The sequence below is a fragment of the Poromitra crassiceps genome (assembly GCF_964638095.1).
Source record: "Poromitra crassiceps genome assembly, chromosome: 1".
NCBI lineage: Eukaryota > Metazoa > Chordata > Actinopteri > Beryciformes > Melamphaidae > Poromitra > Poromitra crassiceps.
This window is the reverse complement of record NC_139623.1, coordinates 48,283,836-48,302,849: the sequence shown is the minus strand read 5'-3', so window position 1 is coordinate 48,302,849 and position 19,014 is coordinate 48,283,836. Positions and strand designations below refer to the sequence as shown.

General features: G+C 44.1%; 1 protein-coding gene across 1 annotated transcript in view; it reads left to right on the top strand.

Moving 5' to 3' along the window:
* The window catches only part of LOC310788322 (F-BAR and double SH3 domains protein 2-like), a 142,894-nt gene that overhangs the window by 61,328 nt on the left and 62,552 nt on the right, over window positions 1-19,014 (top strand). Inside the window, exon 5 of the mRNA XM_083649893.1 lies at window positions 15,975-16,108. Coding sequence (XP_083506019.1) covers window positions 15,975-16,108 — 134 coding nt within the window. The remainder of the gene's footprint in view (window positions 1-15,974; window positions 16,109-19,014) is intronic.

Below are 19,014 nucleotides of genomic sequence, written 5' to 3'. Positions count from 1 at the left end.
CCCAGATTTCGGGTGGTCTGTTTGATATTGCCACATAGATTGCCAAGCTTGTTTCGCCATTCTGCGGTCAAGTTGGGAGGGCCAAACAGAATGACCTCGGTTTTCGACTCGTTGAGCCTGAGGAAATTAAGTGACATCCAGCACTTCACATCAGACAGACAAGCCATCGCCCGTGCAATGTTGTCTGTTTCGCCGCTTCTAAGCGGGACATATAGCTGCGTGTCGTCCGCATAACAATGGAAATTAATATTGTGATTGCGGAAGATCTGTCCCAGAGCAAGTAGATAAATACAGAATAAAACAGGACCCAGAATCGAACCTTGTGGAACACCACATGAGAGGGGGGCAGAGGATGAGGAGACTTCTCCCATTACAATGGAGAAGGACCTATCTGAAAGGTAGGAGGAAAACCAGGCAAGGGAAGTGCCTTTGATGCCCACAAAGTTTTCCAGACGTTTTAAAAGGATGCTGTGGTCGACTGTATCGAATGCTGAGCTCAAGTCAAGCAGGAGTAGCATTGAGCAAGCCCCTGAGTCAGCTGCAAGCAGTAGGTCATTTGAGACCTTGATAAGAGCTGTTTCTGTGCTATGTTGGGCACGGAATCCAGATTGAAATTGCTCAAAGATGCTATTTTTGGTCATGAACGATATTAGTTGAGTGGCCACAGCTTTTTCTAAAATTTTGGATAAAAAGGGTAAGTTCGAAATCGGTCTAAAATTGTTTAAAATTTGTGGGTCTAGTGAAGGTTTCTTCAGGAGAGGTCGGACTATTGTTTAAAACTGGAGGGAAAAGATCCAGTAGATAATGAACAGTTGGTGATCGAAAGAATATGTGGGCCAACTGTTAGAAAAACCTCCTTTAAAAACCTAGTGGGGATTGTATCTAATTGACAGGTAGATGAGTTTAATTGAGAGATTATCTCCTCTAAATCCAGCATAGAAATTTGCTTAAAGTGAGTCATACTGGCCGAGGGTTCAGTATGACTAGGTACAGGTATAATATAATGGTTTCTGGATTCCAAAGCAATATTTAGTCTTATGTCGTCAATTTTACTAATGAAGTGTTGGAGAAACAGCTCACATTTCTCCGTGGATATTTCTATGTGCTGGGTGGGAGGAGGATTTATTACAGAGTTTATAGTTTGGAATAGGACCCTGGGGTTGTGACGACTATTAACACGTTCACTGCCAATGACGTGTTAATACGTCAAAAAAAATCCAACGGTTGACTGCCAATGACGTGTTAACACATTGACTGCCAGCCGTTTTTTTCTTGCTGTAGGTAGCTTCTGCCAAGCCGTTTTTTGAGGATTGTGGCTCATTTTACAAGAGCCGAGGATTATTTTCTGCTTGGAGTTTGTGAACATACAATATCTCAAAAGTACTAATAGAATGTGTACTTTCTCTGTCTAAAAGAGTTAGTTTGTAGAGTTAGTAGTTATGTAAGCATTAGCAGTTGAATACAGCATGGTTTTAGCGTCAGAAAAAATATTCAGAGATAAACGGCTTTTTGTGAAATTCGATAGAAATGTCACTTTAACCATTCATTTTTGGCTCTCTCTCTCTCTCTCTCCCTCTCTCGCTCTCTCTCTCTCTCTCTCTCTCTCTCTCTCCCTTCCTCTCGCTCTCCCTCCCTCTCTCTCTCTCTCTCTCTCTCTCTCCCTCCCTCTCGCTCTCCCTCCCTCTCTCTCTCTCTCCCTCCCTCTCGGGAGGGAGACGCACTAGGTTTAATCCTAGTGAGAGGGGGAGAGGGAGAGAGAGAGAGAGAGAGAGAGAGAGAGAGGGAGGGAGGGAGGGAGAGAGAGCGAGAGAGAGAGAGAGAGAGAGAGGGAGAGAGCGAGAGGGAGAGTTGCTTCAACTCCTCCCTCCATGGGCGTTCTTCTTGGCTGCAGCGGCCGTCACAGTCTCAGTGCTTTTGCTGCTGTCCTGTGCCTGTCTGCACGGCCGCTGTTTGAGGAAGTCGGCATGGACTCGCTCGCTTCTTGGAGTTTTGGTTGAGAGAAGCTTTTGCGATTCTGGTCATATTTATGCTGCGTGTTTCAAAGTGTGTTCCACCTGTAATGTATTATGTAAATTTGCAATCCCGCATCGCCAGCAATCAGCGCGAAAACGAGAGCGTTTTCCCCCATCCATTTTCATGAGAATGGCTGGGGTGAGAATGGCGTGACAAGTTAAAAAAATGCTTGCCTTCCTCTAGCCAGGAGAGCACTGTTGCCACTTAGTGGGTCGGTGGAATGGGTTGTAAACGTTCGGTGGCTCCAATAATTATATAAGAGATGTAAAAGGGTTAGATGCACATCCCACGGTCAAAAAAAAAAAAAATCATTTTTTTGACGAGTCAAGTCGTCGCTGGCAGTGAACAGCTGGATTGTGTTTGACGACTACACTCGTCGTTGGCAGTTAAGGTGTTAATACGTAAAAAAAAAGATTTTTTTTTTTTTGACCGTGGGATGTGCATCTAACCCTTTTACATCTCTTATATAAATATTGGAGCCACCGAACGTGTACAGGAGAGCAGAAAGGAAATGGAAGAAAGACAAACTCCAAGTATCTCTTGTTACCCTTAAGAACCTGATGTGGGCCTATCAGCATGCAGTCAAAGAAGCTAGGTATTCATATTTTTCTAAACTAATTATTAACACATTCACTGCCAGCCGTTTTTTTTTTACTGTAGGTAGCTTCTGCCAGAGGGGTTTTTTGAGGATTCTGGCTCATCTTTCAAGACCCGAGGATTCTTTTCTGCTAAGATTTTGTGAACACAAAATATCTCAAAAGAACTAATAGAATGTGTGCTTTCTCTGTCTAAAAGAGTTAGTTTGTAGAGTTAGTAGTTATGTAGGCATTAGCACTTGAATACAGCATGGTTTCAGCGTCTGAAAATTTAAGCTGAGATAAATAGCTTTTTGTGAAATTCGATAGAACAGCCACTTTAACCATTCATTTTTGGCATCAGTAAGACGTCAGACATCTAAACAATAGTTTTGAACAGTAATTTCCTCCATAACAGCAGGAAACACCCCTCTCCTTCAAACTCCTCCCTCCGTGTGTGTTCTTCTTGGCTGCAGCAGGCGTGTTCTGTCTGCTCCTGTCTGCTGGTGGTCGCTGGGCAAGTCTGGATGGGCTCGCTCGTTTCTTGGGGTTTCTGTTGAGAGCTTTGATGAAGCTTTTGCGATTCTGGTCTTATTTATGCTGCGTGTTTCAAAGTGTGTTCCACCCGTAATCTATTATGCAAATTTGCAATCCCTCACCACCAGCAATCAGCGCGAAAGCGAAAGCGTTTTCGCCAATCCATTCTACAGTATGAGAATGGTTTCATCGCGCGTTCCCCTGCAGTTTTGGCTCTGCTTTTTCTAGTCTGGGAGAGCACTGTCGCCACTTAGTGGGTCGGTGGAATGGGTTGTACACGTTCGGTGGCTCCAATATTTATATAAGAGATGTAAAAGGGTTAGATGCACATCCCACGGTCAAAAAAAAAAAAAAACGTATTAACACATTCACTGCCAGCCGTTTTTCAAAACTGTAGTTAGCTTCTGCCAGAGGGTTTTTTTGAGGATTCTGGCTCCTCAAGAGCCGAGGATTCGTTTCTGTTAGGATTTTGTGAACACACAATATCTCAAAAGAACTAATAGAATGTGTGCTTTCTCTGTCTAAAAGAGTTAGTTTGTAGAGTTAGTAGTTATGTAAGCATTAGCAGTTGAATACAGCATGGTTTCAGCGTCTGTAAATTTATTCTGAGATAAACGGATTTTTGTGAAATTCGATAGAACAGTCACTTTAACCATTCATTTTTGGCATCAGTAAGACGTCAGACATCTAAACAATAGTTTTGAACAGTAATTTCCTCCATAACAGCAGGAAACACCCCTCTCCTTCAAACTCCTCCCTCCGTGTGTGTTCTTCTTGGCTGCAGCGGGCGTGTCACAAGCTCGTTGCTGCTGCTGCTGTAACCTCGCGTCACCAGGCTCACTGCTTTGCTGCTGCTGTGCCTGTCTGCCTGGCGGCCGCTGGGCAAGTCTGGATGGATGGGCTCGCTCGTTTCTTGGGGTTCTGAGAGCTTTGATGAAGCTTTTGCGATTCTGGTCTTATTTATGCTGCGTGTTTCAAAGTGTGTTCCACCCGTAATCTATTATGCAAATTTGCAAAACCCCACCGCCAGCTCCCAAGCGCGAAAGCGTTTTCGCCAATCCATTTTCATGAGAATGGCTTCCTCACTGCTTTTTGCTTGCCTTCCTCTAGAATGGAGAGCACTGTCGCCACTTAGTGGGTCGGTGGAATGGGTTGTACACGTTCGGTCGCTCCAATATTTTTATAGGAGACGTGGGGGGCATTGATCCACGTAGCACCGTCAAAAATTTTTTTTTTTTTTTTGACGTCTCAACTCGTCATTGGCAGTGAACCGTTGGAATTTTTTTGACGAGTCAACTCGCCATTGGCAGTGAACGTGTTAACACGTCATTGGCAGTCAACCGTTGGATTTTTTTTGACGTATTAACACGTCATTGGCAGTGAACGTGTTAAAAGAGACAGGCGAACATTTAAAATTGTTGTTGTAGATAACAGCTACTCCGCCTCCACGGCCTGAGAGCCTGGGTTCATTAAAAGAGGAGTAATTAGGGGGAGTGGCCTCAGTTAGTGGGGCACAGTATCCAGGGCTTAACCAAGATTCAGTGATAAAAAAGAAATCAATATGTTTTGACATAATAAAATCTTGGCATAAAAACGACTTGTTTACAATAGACCTCACATTTAGTAAACTGAACACGGCCGAGATTCTGGAAGTGGGCTCAATATTTATGGATGGAGAGTGTGGTTGCATAGCAGACTTGGTAGTAACATTTATTGGAATGGGGACTAAGTATGCTCTTTCTGCACAGTTTGCAGGGTAGCTGGCTTGGTTTACACGGTTAGAGGTAACTCTAACATGAATGTTGAGGTGATCAGTAGGACCCAGAGAGAGGTGCTCAGGATTATGGAAAGTTGTAGCTGTCAGAGTGGGGTCATACTGAGATAAATATCAATCAGAACCAAAAGCAATGTGCATGATAAAATGATTAGTGAGTTGTTTGGTGCCCTTCATGTTAGGGTGCAAGCCATCAGATTTATAAAAATCAAGCCTGGTCCAGAAATAGTCAAAATTACTAATAAAACTGAAAAGACCAGTTGCAGTGCTAAAATGTTTGAGCCATTCATGTAGACTAAAAAGACGGCTGAAACGCTCTGGGCTGTTTGAGTGAGTGGGAATGGGACCAGAAAAGACGCAGATTTTGCCCAGGCTCTGTATAGTGGTTGCAAGTGACTCTAGTTCATCTTGGAGTTTGACCGATTGTTTGTCCATGACGTCATTCGTGCCCACGTGAATAATCACTGTGTGAGCTGAGGGGTGGAGGTCAATCAGCACAGGTGATAGTTCGATCATATCTGCTACTTTACAGCCAGGGTGGCAGTAGGTGATAGCACCCGGGAGCTCAACAGATCGGATTATTGAGTCGCCAATAATCAGAATTTCGGGTGGCCTCTGCTCACAGCCACCGTCAAACACAGAGAGCTTAGTGGGGAGAGTTACCTGGACATCAGCGGTGCTGCTAGCCGCACCAGTGGATGCTACTGTGTTAGCCACGTTAGCCAGCCTGCTAGAGACCGGGGAGAATGCGGGTTTTCTGCCGTCAGAGGGGAGAGCGGAGCAGGGGGGAAGACAGCAGAGTCCGCTGGGTTATAACTGGAGTCCGCCGGTGAAGCTGCCAGTCTGGGTCGCTTGTTTCTCGGAGAGGAAGGCCGAGAGTTGGAGGAGCTGCAAGGCGAGGAGCGCTTCTTAGTGCCGACTGCCACTTCAGGTTGTGATGCGTCCTCCTGGGGTAGCGTAGCAAGAGGGGCGAAATGATTAGATAGCTCCAGGACATCACAGTCGTCTGGAATAAACAGAGGAAGGGACACTCTTCTCGCTCCCTTCACCACCGAGGCCCAAGTCGAGCAGCTAGGAATAACATCCACGATCTCCGCAGCGGAGGAGAACCGGCTGTCCTCAGGCTTCAGGCAGGCCAGCCGGGAGCCTAGGTCCAGCTGACGCCGAAGCAGATCATCGATCAGACCCTCGATGGATTGAAGCTCAGTCTTCAAGGCTAATATATCTGAGGGAGCCATACCGCTCGGATAATGTCCAGGGTTTGAAAACAAACCCCGCTACAGCCCAAGGCAGATTCTTCACAGGTTAGAGGGTTCCAGGCTCTGGATGATCAGAGATTTCCTGGCTCTAGCGTAGTTGGTACCGGGAGCTGCTGATAGCACAGCCAGCTAACTGGCTAGCTGTTAGCCACTCGCCACTCTGGGCGCGATTGAAAAGCAACTGGGTAGATTTGTAAAAATAGTCAAACTAGAACGGTACAAAAGGCATACTGAACACTAAAACCAGTAAAAGATCATCATCGTAATAAAGCCGGATTTAAACAGAGTAAAAACAGGTAAAACAAGATCGGCAGTGCATTCGCACACGTCTGTCTCTCACGTCTGTCCGGAAGTAGAACCCAGGGGGTTCCTCCGTATATAACCCTGCCACTAAAAACATGCAGAAGATCAGATCGTCATCGTCATCCGACCAGTGACGACAACATCCGAAGTTGGTCCCCGGGCGCTGTACGAGAAAGCGACCACTGCTCCTGGCCTGCCCCTCGGAGGAAAGGACACGCCTGGTTAGATCATTATAATGGGCGTAGAGGTAATAGCGCGGCAGGGGGAAGACAAATGTGCTTGTGCACGCCCCCAATTTGCATTGCGTGCAGCGTTAAACGAGTGCAAAACAAGCGCAAACGCTAAATTACTGCTTTTGCGATGATAGGGCACTTAGGGCCCTATCTTGGTACAGGCCTTAGGCGCAAAAGCTGGCATTAAACGCAAAAAAACGTGCCTTGCGCCTGCCTCGGGAAGATAGCAACATGGTTTTAGGCCCCGAAATGTGCTGTACGCCAAAGAGGCGTGGCGCAGTGCCTTAATACCTTCGGCCTTAACTCATTGAGTGCCAGCCACTTTTGGAGAACGGAAGCTCCCAGTGCCAGAGTTTCAGAGTGTTTTCAGTGATTTCTCGAGGCCCACAGAATATTGTGTGATATTACTATGTAAACACCGAACATGCACAAAGAACGAGGAGACTCTCTTCTATCATCTGCAAAAAAAAGTTTATTGATCCCATTTTCCGTTCTTTAGTTATGAGCCGGAGAAGATAGGCTGTTTTGAGCAAAAAGACAGGTTTCAAATTATAAGCTGAGATATTCAGCCTTTTGTGAAATGCAGCATTTCAAGCACATTCACTGACGCTAGCTAATATTTTCTGATGTAGTGACGTGGTGTAGTTCTGTGGAGCCTGCGTGCCCCACCCGCCTCAGCTGCAAACTCCTCCCCACACGCACCCAGTCTATTTTCGGAGCCTCCGTTTTTGCGCCGGGCGGCTCCCAGCGCGACAAGGAAATGCCAAACGGGACTGCAGGGATAGGTTTGGCCCTTCGGCGTCGGGTGCTGCCTTTCTGGCGGGTAATCGTGTGGAGAAACTATATGCAGACAGACAGACAGAGGCAGAGGAGCTCAGTTGTGTGCGCGGATTGACTGATGTTCGCAGCCCGACGTCAGCTGCAGACAGAGCAATCTATATGGCTCTGGCTGCAGCATGCATCGGCTTCTCTTTGATCACGGCTTTTTGCTGCAGTTTTCCGGACCTTTCTGTAATCTGGAGGGCACTGTCGCCACCTAATGAGTCCGTAAAATAGGTTATACACCTTCAATAGCTCCCATATTTGTACAGGAGATGCCTGATGCTTTGATCCACGTCCCACCGTCAAAAAACGCAATTGACGAACATACTCGTCCTTGGCACTCTACGTTACTAAACGAAATGACGAACATACTCGTCCATGGCACTCAATGAGTTAAATACCGGCCTAACGATTATCTTCCCCCCTGGCGTTAATTTAGCGCTAAGCACTTTTCAAAACCAGGCCTTATTCAGTGCGCCGGTGCGTAATTGCGCGGAGCTCTCCTCTGCCATCTCACACTCTCTCCCCCTCTCTCTCTCTCTCTCCCCCTCTCTCTCTCCCCCTCTCTCTCTCCCCCTCTCTCTCTCTCACTCCCTCTCTCTCTCTCTCCCTCTCTCTCTCTCTCTCTCCCCCTCTCTCTCTCTCACTCCCTCTCTCTCGCGCGTCAGACAGGCACAAAGACCAATGGGAAAAAGTTGTTATATTGTAGTTTTGAGCCCCTGTCATTCAGAGGCTGTTCTCTCCCCCTCTCTCTCTCTCACTCCCTCTCTCGCGCAGCACAAAGACCGATGGAAAAAAAGCTGTTCTCTCCCCCTCTCTCTCTCAAATCTCCCAGCATGCATTGAGGCTAATACATTTCGAGAAGAAATATCAACCAAATCAGCCATCAGCCTAAATTGCCTAAAGTGGTAGATAGAAATAATGTTTCTGTTCACACAACATGCAATTCTCGAACATTTCAATATTGGACAAAATACAACATAGAAATCTAAACACAACCCTATGTGAAACATATATGCAACCCAGGTGGTATATATATCCCTCGCAGATATAACGTGATTGAGATGAGAGACAGCCGTAACACGGTTCTACTGTGATGTCCGCTCCGCTCCAATAAGACTTGGCTTACTTCACATTAATACTTTACATAATGTAGGCTATATTTATGTGCATCATCTGCAGCACTGGAGAAGAAAAGGTAGCGAGAGAAAACGATATCATTCTAATCTGGACAAACTTTCACCAATCTAATCTCATCATGACATAGGCCACATAGGGATAGGCTATATTTTTCTAGCCAACGTTTAGAACATTCTTTTCACTTTGATCTTGCTATAGTGTAGCGTATTTACATGCTTGCAGTATTTAAACTGCAGTCAGATTGGTTTGAGAAGCATAATAATATGGAATAATATATATGAGACAGACGGGGATGAAAGGCAGGGGGGGAGCTCAGAGTGCTTTGCTTTTCTGACCGGACTGGATCGCTCCGAGGAATTGGAGCTTAAAAGGGAAGCTTGTGATTTGTTTACTGCACTTTTCCAATGAGCAGATTGTGCATAATTTTACGCTTAAAAGGCGTGGTTATAATGCTTAAGGCCGTCTGTAGCGCCGACACCAAAATATTGAGTGCGCTGGTCCACACCCACTAATCTGCGCTTCGCCTGGCACTAAGCGCAGTTTTTAGGCCGTTGCAACGATAGAGACCTTAGTCTTCCCTGCAGCCGGCCCAGGTTCGAATCCGACCCTTGACCCTTTGCCACAATCATGTCATCCCCCCTCTCTCTCCCTACCTCTCCTGTCTATCTACTGTCTCATATTTTAAGGCAAAAATGCCTGAAGAAAAAAAGAAAAGGCTCATATCATATCATTAGGCCTCAATAATAAACTGGCCAGATCCTGAATTAAATTTCATCCCTTTTGAGAGGGGTGATATAACCCTTTCTTTATAGTCGATGGAATTTCATCATATAAACAAGCACTGATTCTCTTTTGCACATGTCAAAAACGTATTGTGATTAGATACTGTGGAGCATGTAAACGCACATCTTAGTGCAGGGGTCACCAACCTTTTTGAGGTCGAGGGCTACCTGAAGGGTAGAGAGTCATGTGGGGGGCTACCTGTTGAAATTTGCTCGATTTACCTTTAAATAATGAGTATTATGCATTTAATCGAGACATACACTATTTTCTTTCACTGTTGTGAAGAATAACTCTTCCTCCCACTCCTCGTGAAATTGGTAATCTTTTTTCTTTCACTTTTCTGCCATTGTTCTTGCTTTCCATCATTTAGCTTAGCCAACTGATATAATCATTGGCAGCTGGCAGTCGCACTGTCGCAGAGTGAATGACGTAGTGACGTAACGTAAAACTAAACTTTGACCCCAGCCCAGGTGGATCAAAATAGTGAATCAATAATTAATTGTACACGGACAATAAACGTTTTTAAAACGTATGCATTGTTAAACCAATTATTTTCTACATTTGTGTGTTATTGTGGGAAGGGAGGAGAAAAACAAATAAAAAATAAATTTTTCTGATTATATATTTTTGTTTTTTGTTTTGTTTTTCCTTTCTTTCCCCTGTGTCTGAGCCTGTTTGTCTGTTTTGTCTTGTTTGTGTAAAACATTTTTTTTTTACATTTTTCTGAACGTGGCCTGCGGGGGCCACAGCGCCACCCCGCAGGCGACCAGGTGCCCGCGGGCACCGTGTTGGCTACCACTGTCTTAGTGCAATCGTTATATTTAGCGCTCATGAAAACACTTGCGTGGCAATCTTCCTTCAGAGTGATTTCATTCAGAATGGGGGGAAAAAGAGTCTCATATAGCCGCAGCTAGTTACCTCATGCTGATAGCCTGTCCTTCCATTCAATCTTCAATGTCTCTGGAACAGATTAGTGATGTAATATATGTTAATGAGAGTGCCCTGGATGCTCTTTTTGACTGCCACCCTGCACCTGTGGACTTCCTTTGGTAGTTGAGCTGGACCACTGACCTATTAATGAGCTGGGCAGTCACTGCTTTTTTCTTGTCTTTTTTTGTCACACATTTTTGGGGCATTTAGGGGCCCATTGAGTGAAATAGGAGGATTTGGAGCCTCCAAATAAATAACTTAACTTTCCAATAAGAAAAAAGAAAAAGAACAAAATAATGAGATGAAAAACATAAATGATTCACTTTTAAAAACAAACATTTGAAGTTGTCATATGCCTCCCTAATCCCTAATGCCTCCCTAATGCTGAATGATGATGGCATTGGCTTTCCAGCATATACATATTTGTTAGTTGTGTCTAAACCTTTACAATCTGTGTCTAAACAGATGGAGAGAGATAAGCAGGCACACAGCACACATGCAGAGACAGAGAGAGAGAGTGTTACAGATATGTCCTTTTTCTGCCAGTCTGATGTCCAACGTTATACCAGTCAGTGGAGTAAATATGTCAAAAAAATATATATAAAAAATATGTAAAAAAAAATCATATTGTCACCATATCCTACAGTAATAAATCAGAGATCTTGTTTCAGCAATCAGGCCATTAGTGGGGCCATGCGTAATGAGTGCGGAAAAATACCATGGCTGCTTTGAAGGGGCAATACTTAGTGATTACTACTATAATTAGCCTACTGAATTATTACTACAATTATTATTATATAAATTACTGACTTATTCTAGAAACGATAGGCTATAACATCTTACGACCCCAGCTAACATCACTGATGACGCGTCCCAGTGCATGCTGTAGTATGTATTTTAAACATAGAATCCTGGCTTCCCTGGCCAGTGACACTTAGGAATAGACTAGGTGACAACCAAGTATAGTTTGGTGACAAGCTGGAGAGACAGTTGACGGTCGGAGTACCATCCGGTACGGGATGGGTTTAGCACCCCAGCCTGGCTCTCTTGTGAGGGAGAAATCCACAAACGCTACGGATTAGCCTCCTGAAAATCTGTGCAAAGATCGGCGCGGCCTGGGGTCCTTCAGGCTAGAGCGAGGTGCTCGGCGCAGGCGAATGACGTGCAGCGTACAGGCCTTCTTGAAGCATCCTTGAGGCATCCTCTCTGCCTTTGCCCCGGGAGGGTCTGGTGAGACGAAGGAGGAGCGCGGCCGGGAGTCACCCACAGGGCCTAGGACCCTCCATGCACCGAAGGGTCTTGCAATGCTGCGGTGTAGCACTAACTCTATTGCAGCGGATTGGGTGTGATCAACCTTTCCGCGGGCAACGTTGCAGACAGAGTAGGAAGGCTGATCTGTGAGCGGCTGCTTCTGGGATGCGGGTCGGGGTTTTAATCGGCCTCGGCTGGGTCTACTGGGCGTGGGTGTATGATGTTGCCAGACCCGAAACACCTTACGACCCCAGCTAACATCACTGATGACGTGTCCCAGGCCAGCGCATGCTGTAGTATTTCTTTTGAAACATAGGTATTTTAGCAATGACAGAGAAATGTTATACTACAGTTACTGGAACTATTGAATTATCATAGAAATGTTACGTCCATGAGAGGGAGAGAGAGAGAGAGACCCCTACATTGAAAACCAGCAGAGAAATGAGTCGTTTTGTTGCGACAGCAAGAAAGGCGCAGACTGGAGCAGGCCTGCGCGTTCTCAGAATCAGTATTAGCATAAGGAGATGTGACTTACTGGTTGGACATTCACGCAGCGGTGACATGAGGCGAACATCAGCGCTCACTCCAATCTGCTGCTTAAAGGTACATTCAGTGATGTTTTTGTGTTAAAATAAGTGTTAAATGGCTCTATATTCTGACAGCAATCGCTGTGTTTGGTCCGTGACTTGAAACCCCCTCGGATGGCGGCATTGGATTCGGGGTGAAAAAATACATATAGCCCTTTATAGGCATCGCGATCCGACCTTCCGTTTCCCAGAAAATGTCAACTTTTCTCTGATTGGATGAAAATTGGCACCAACCTCAAACTATCCAATCAGAAAAGTTTACATTTTCTGGGAAATGGAAGGTCGGATCGTGATGCATATAAAATGCCATCTGTATTTTTTCACCCCGAATCCAACGCCGTCATCCCTGAGTCTCTACGACTTACGGTTGCGGAGATACATCCGCCCTGCATGCAGGACTACAGGAGAGAGATACAGTAGAGGACAGCGGGGGGTGGGGGGTTTCAAGTCACTGACCAAACACTCTATTACAGTGATTGCTGTCAGAGTATAGAGCCATTTAGCACTTATTTTAACACAAAAACATCGCTGAATATACCTTTAATTGCTCGGGTGTGCGCGTGCCGCACACGAACCACCAAGCGAGTCCTTGTCTCCAACTTGCGAGTCCGAATGCATGAACGCTCGAGTCCAAGTCATCAGTGCCTCAAGTCCAAGTCACAAGTCCTGAAAATTGGACTTGGACTCGAGTACTACAACACTGGGTGTAGTAATAATAATACATATTCATATATTAATAAAGCATATTAATGCATGTATTAGAATCAATTAAACTTGATGGCTTCCCATAGCCAACGAGTGTAATATTGATCAGCTACACCAGGGGTCAGCAACCAAAATAAATAAATAAAAATCTGTCTGGAGCTGCAAAACATATTTGAGCTTTATAAGAACACATATAGTAATATAGTACCGTAATATATAGTATATATGTATATATATATGTACTATATATATATATACACACACACATATATATATATATATATATATATATATATATATATATATATACACATATAGTAACACAGCCTGTTAAAGGAACAGCTCACCCTAAAATCCAAAATACATACCGTAAATTCCGGACTATAAGCCGCACCTGCAAAGTTGACTATTTTTTTCTTATATAAGCCGCACCGGACTATAAGCCGCGGGTGTTTTAATGGTATTTTTTATTTTTTTTTATTTTTTTTATTGTGTTTTAACACGTTCACTGCCAACAACGTGTATACACGTTTTCAGAATCCAGCTGTTGACTGCCAACAACGTGTAAACACGTCGTTGGCATCGATTTTTTTTTTTTGACGGTGGGTTGTGCATCTAACCCTTTTACATATCTTATATAAGTATTGGACGTGTACAACGTGTACAACCCATTCCACCGACCCACTAAGTGGCGACAAGGAAGTAGGAAGGCAAGCAAAAAGCAGTGTGATCCATTTCCATTCTCATGAAAATGGATTGGCGGAGGCGCTTTCATTTTCGCGCTGATTGCTGGCGGTGCGGGATTGCAAACTTGCCTGGTGGATTGCGGATGGAGCACACTTTGAGGCACGCAGCGTAAATATGACCAGAGTCGCAGGGGCTTCATCGGAGCTCTCGGCCAGGGCTCCGGGAGGCGGGCGAGTCCAGCCGGGCTTCCTCGGGGAGCGGCCACGCAGACAGGCACAGCCAGGCACAGCCGCACAGCGGCAGCGGGGCAGTGAGACCGGTGACAAGCTTGTGGTGCAGCAGGCGATTTTGCCTTGCAAAATAGCACCAAATTGGAAACAGCCATAAAAGGCTTTTAGAATGGGATTTTCAACCCATTCTTTTTTGTTTCTTTTTCGCTCTAATTTAGAGTAATTTAATTTCTATTCAGAAATTTATTTGAGAGGTCGAGAGTATGAGAAAGTGCATTTGCACAGGTAGGAAAGTGCTTGTGACACGGCGCTGCAGCCAAGAAGAACGCCCACGGAGGGAGGAGTTGAGCAGAGGGGAGTTTCCTGCTGTTATGGAGGAAATTACTGTTCAAAACTATTGTTTAGGTCTTACTGATGCCAAAAATGAATGGTTAAAGTGACTGTTCTATCGAATTTCACAAAAAGCCGTTTATCTCTGAATCTTTTTTCTGACGCTGAAACCATGCTGTATTCAATTGCTAATGCTTACATAACTACTAACTCTACAAACTAACTCTTTTAGACAGAGAAAGTACACATTCTATTAGTACTTTTGAGATATTGTATGTTCACAAACTCCAAGCAGAAAAGAATCCTCGGCTCTTGTAAAATGAGCCAGAATCCTCAAAAAACGGCTCGGCAGAAGCTACCTACAGCAAAAAAAAACGGCTGGCAGTCAATGTGTTAATGTTTAATTACCATATGTAAGGGTTCATGCACAGAGGGGATTGAGATGGCTGTTTGAGGAAGCTCCCATTTATTAACATTTCAACAAAACAACATAACACAACACCACCTGTGTTGTTTTTTACAGTGCACACAGTGTCATACAGTGTGGTGAAAAGAGGGCAAGAGAGGAAATTAAAACTTATAGTTATATAGGATTTATAGTTAGAAAGAGTGCTAAAAAAGAGAGATTTTTTTTTTTTTTTTGAAAAAATCCATAGATAAGCCGCACCGTTATATAAGCCGCAGGGGCCAAAAAAGGCCAAAAAACGGGAAAAAAGGTGCGGCTTATAGTCCGGAATTTACGGTATATTCCCTCTCACCTGTAGTGCTATTTATCCATCTATATCATTTTGTGTTAGTTGCCTGAGTTTTGGAGATATCGGCCGCAGAGTTTTTGCCTTCTCCCCAATACAATGGAACTGGATGGCACTCGGCTTGTGGTGCTCAAAGTGCCAAAGAAATACATTTGAAAAACTCACCAGCAATGTCTCTTTCTAGAAATCATGACCCCGTTACTTAAGATAATCCACAGACCTTGTTATGAGCAGTTTCATTGAGGAAGTATTTTCTTTTGACCGAACTACTAGCTGCTAGCTAGTTCCTACATGAGACTGCAAAAGAAAATAGTTCCTACATGAAACTGCTCACAACAAAGTCTGTGCATTATTTTGAGTAACCGGGTCATGATTTCTGGAAACAGACAATTCTGTTGAGTTTTTCAAATTTATTTTTTTGGTGCTTCGAGCACTACAAGCCGAGTGCGATCCAGTTCCATCGTATTCAAGAGAAGGCAGACATCTCTGCCGCCGATATCTCCAAAAATCAGGCAACTATCCCAAAACGATATAGATGGATAAATAGCACTACAGGTGAGAGGACAAATATGTATTTTGTATTTTAGGGTGAGCTGTCCCTTTAAGTATAAATTATAGCCTATATCAGGTCTAAATGAGCATGATTCATCGCATGCGTAGCCTAGTTGGACCCAGTATATCTTCAAACCAGTTTATTGGTGTGACCCCAACGTGAAGCAGCGTCATGTCTGACAGTTGGCCTGCTTCCTGATCATAAGGTCTGAAGCTGCCTTGCCCCGATGCTGTCATGTGACCAGGGCTGCTCTCTGGTTACTGTTGACCATGTTCCACTGCCTCCAACCAACAATGCTGCTCCTGTTTGCCCTCACCTTGTGCAGGATGCCATTATAGCTGCTGTATCCCACATACCATTATGGGATTACTCTGTGCACATGTTCTGTAAACACGCTTAAGAGGCATTTCCACATATTTTTCGGGTGCATCGCAGAAGTAAAAAATTTGCCCAAATGTAAATCTGTCCCTTTTGTTACCCCTGCTTGTCTCCCACCTACCCTCCCTATAGTGTATTGAACAGCTGACGGTGGTCCAAGCTGAGCTGCAAGAGTCGGTGAAGGAGCTGACCAAGAGCAGGAAGAAGTATCAGGAGACAGAGACCATGGCCCAGGCTGTCCGAGAGAAGGCAGAGCTCGACGCCAAGTATGATCCAAATGACCATGTTAGATTATGGTGCTGTTGTTAGTTATCGGTTTACAACCAAGGGTGCTCAAGCTCATTAGAGCTGCCACGATGAAGCGATTAATCGATTAGTCGAGCGACGTAAAATTGACAACTATTTTAATAATCGATTAATCGTTTTGAGTACAATTTTAAGAGAAAAGGTCTAAATTCTCTGATTCTAGCTTCTTAAATGTGAATATTTTCTGATTTCTTTACTCCTGTATCATGACAATAATGAGTTGTGGACAAAACAACACATTTGAGGGCGTCATCTTGGACGTTGGGAAACACTGATCGTCATTTGCTACCGTTTTCTGACATTTTATAATATAGACCAAGCAACTAATCGATTAATCGAGAAAATAATCGACAGATTAATCGATTATGAAAATTATCGCTAGTGGCAGCAGGTTTTCTGTCCCCCAGCTATCGTTTGATTTGTCACCACATTACCAATGTTTTTCCCCCAAAAGCAAATGTGACACTTTTATTTTGAAGGCAGAGCCACCTCACTTCCTGTATTATTCTTATTTGAATCACCACAATGCATTTTTCCTCCCATTGTTAAAGTGTTTTCTTGCACCAAAGTGCAGCTTGTCACAGTATTAGTATGTGGAAGATCCAATCCAAGTCAGAGTACGTGGGGAGCTCAGGCTTCCAGATTAATCCCTTCTATCAAATCGAGGGGGGGCACCTTGCTGACCAATCCTAAGGAAATAAATTACCGTTTTAGAGAATTTTACAGTGAACTCTACTCTTCTAAGTGTGATGCCACTCGGTCTGATTTGAGTCACTTTTTTGACTCTTTTGAGACACCCAAGCTTAGTGACGCTGCCAGAGAGGACCTAGACTCCGATCTCACAGTGGAAGAAATAGCTTCTGCCATCAAATCATTCCCGTCAGGTAAAGCAGCTGGTCCGGATGGATTCGGAGCAGAGTTTTACAAGAAATTCTGTGACATCCTGGCCCCACTCCTCAGAATGACATTTAGCTCTAAGGAGGACAAAGTTTTGCCTAAGACACTATATGAAGCTAACATCTCACTCATCTTAAAAAAGGGGAAGGAGCAAGCAGACCCAGCCAGCTACAGACCCATTGCACTCCAGAACTTTGATAGACCACTAAAACTCTGGCTACCCGCTTGAATAAGCATCTCTCATCCATCATCCACCCCGACCAGACAGGGTTCACTCCCAATAGGCTTTCTTTTTTCAATGTCAGGCGCCTTCTCATCTCTATGTATGCAGATCACAATAAGACCCGAGGTGCTGATGTTTTCACTCCTGGTTTCTTGGAAAATCTTTCATTTAAATTAGCAAAGGACCGTCTCACCTATCTTGGCCTCACCATACCCAGAGATCCTAAATTAATATTTAAGTTGAATTTTGGTGACTTTGTTTTAAGACTTAAACAATGCATAGAAAGCTGGAAAATTCTCCCTTTGTCTATGATTGGCCGCATAAATTCCGTTAAAATGGTGTCACTCCCCAGGTTCCTCTATTTGTGTCAAAATCTTCCCTTTTCCCTCACTTCTGCATTTTTAGAGTTGGACTCTATACTCCTATCTTACATCTGGAATGATAAGAATCATAGAATCTTGAAAAATCATTTGCAAAAACCCAGGCTTGAAGGCGGACTGGCCTTACCAGTATTCAGGCACTACTACTGGGCTGCCAATGCTAGAGCCTTAATGTTTTGGTGACAGGGGACTCCCGACAGCTTCATTCCTGGGACCCCCCTTTGGCTAAAGATGGAAGCCAGCTCTATCACAGACTCCTCCCTGTCATCAATGTTGTTCTCTAAACTAGAAACGCCAGGGGCTCTCAAGAATTTAAGTTTTGTGGTGAAAAACTCAGTCAAAATCCTGAACCAGATCAGAAGATTTCTGAATATACCAGATGTTTCCGCTCATTATACCAATTTGTTTTAATCACACCTTTTTGTCCGCATGGTCAGACAGAACCTATCGTGCCTGGAGTGAGAAAGGGCTGTGTTTAATCAGAGACCTATACATAGATGGCCATTTTGCCTCTTTTGATCTTCTGAGGAGGAAATTTGAGTTACCAACACACATTGGTTCAGATATCTACAAATCCGAGGTTATGTACGTTATAAGTTTCGAGACTTTGAAGTTCTCCCAGACGAACACACTTTTTCTGAGGTCTTGTTGAGTCCCCCCCCACCCCAGGCACCTTATTTCTAGACATTTGTTCGATAACTATACAGTAACAGGGCCTCCACTGAGAGGATTAGAGAGGCATGGCAGGACGAACTCAGTGTTGATCTGTCGCAGACTATATGGGATAGGACTTAAAAGAATAAGTCTGGAGCAGCTCGGATCCAATGATGCCTTTTATTTAAGGTGCAAAAAGGTCAGACAACGTTTCGACGTACATACGTCTTCATCAGGTCTAACAGAGTAACAGGCAAGGAGAGCATTTAACAGGTAAGAAAAAGGGGCAGAGCTTGCAATTAGCCAATGGCTTGATCCTGCCTATTATTCAAATAGCCTCAAACAGAGCCTTTGCAATCAGCAATTATGCAGTGAGCATAGTGAGGAGGCAAAAATAAAAGCCTGGAGTAAAATTAAAATGTACAGTGCATTATAGGAGGGGAGGGGAAATAGGCTATAAAAACAAAGTACAGCAGTTTATTAGTAAAGAGCCCAAACAGGCCTAATATAAGATAAAAATGTACAATGCATTATAGGTACCTAATACCTATAACTAATACCTATAATGCATTGTACATTTTTATCTTATATTAGGCCTGTTTGGGCTCTTTACTAATAAACTGCTGTACTTTGTTTTTATAGCCTATTTCCCCTCCCCTCCTATAATGCACTGTACATTTTAATTTTACTCCAGGCTTTTATTTTTGCCTCC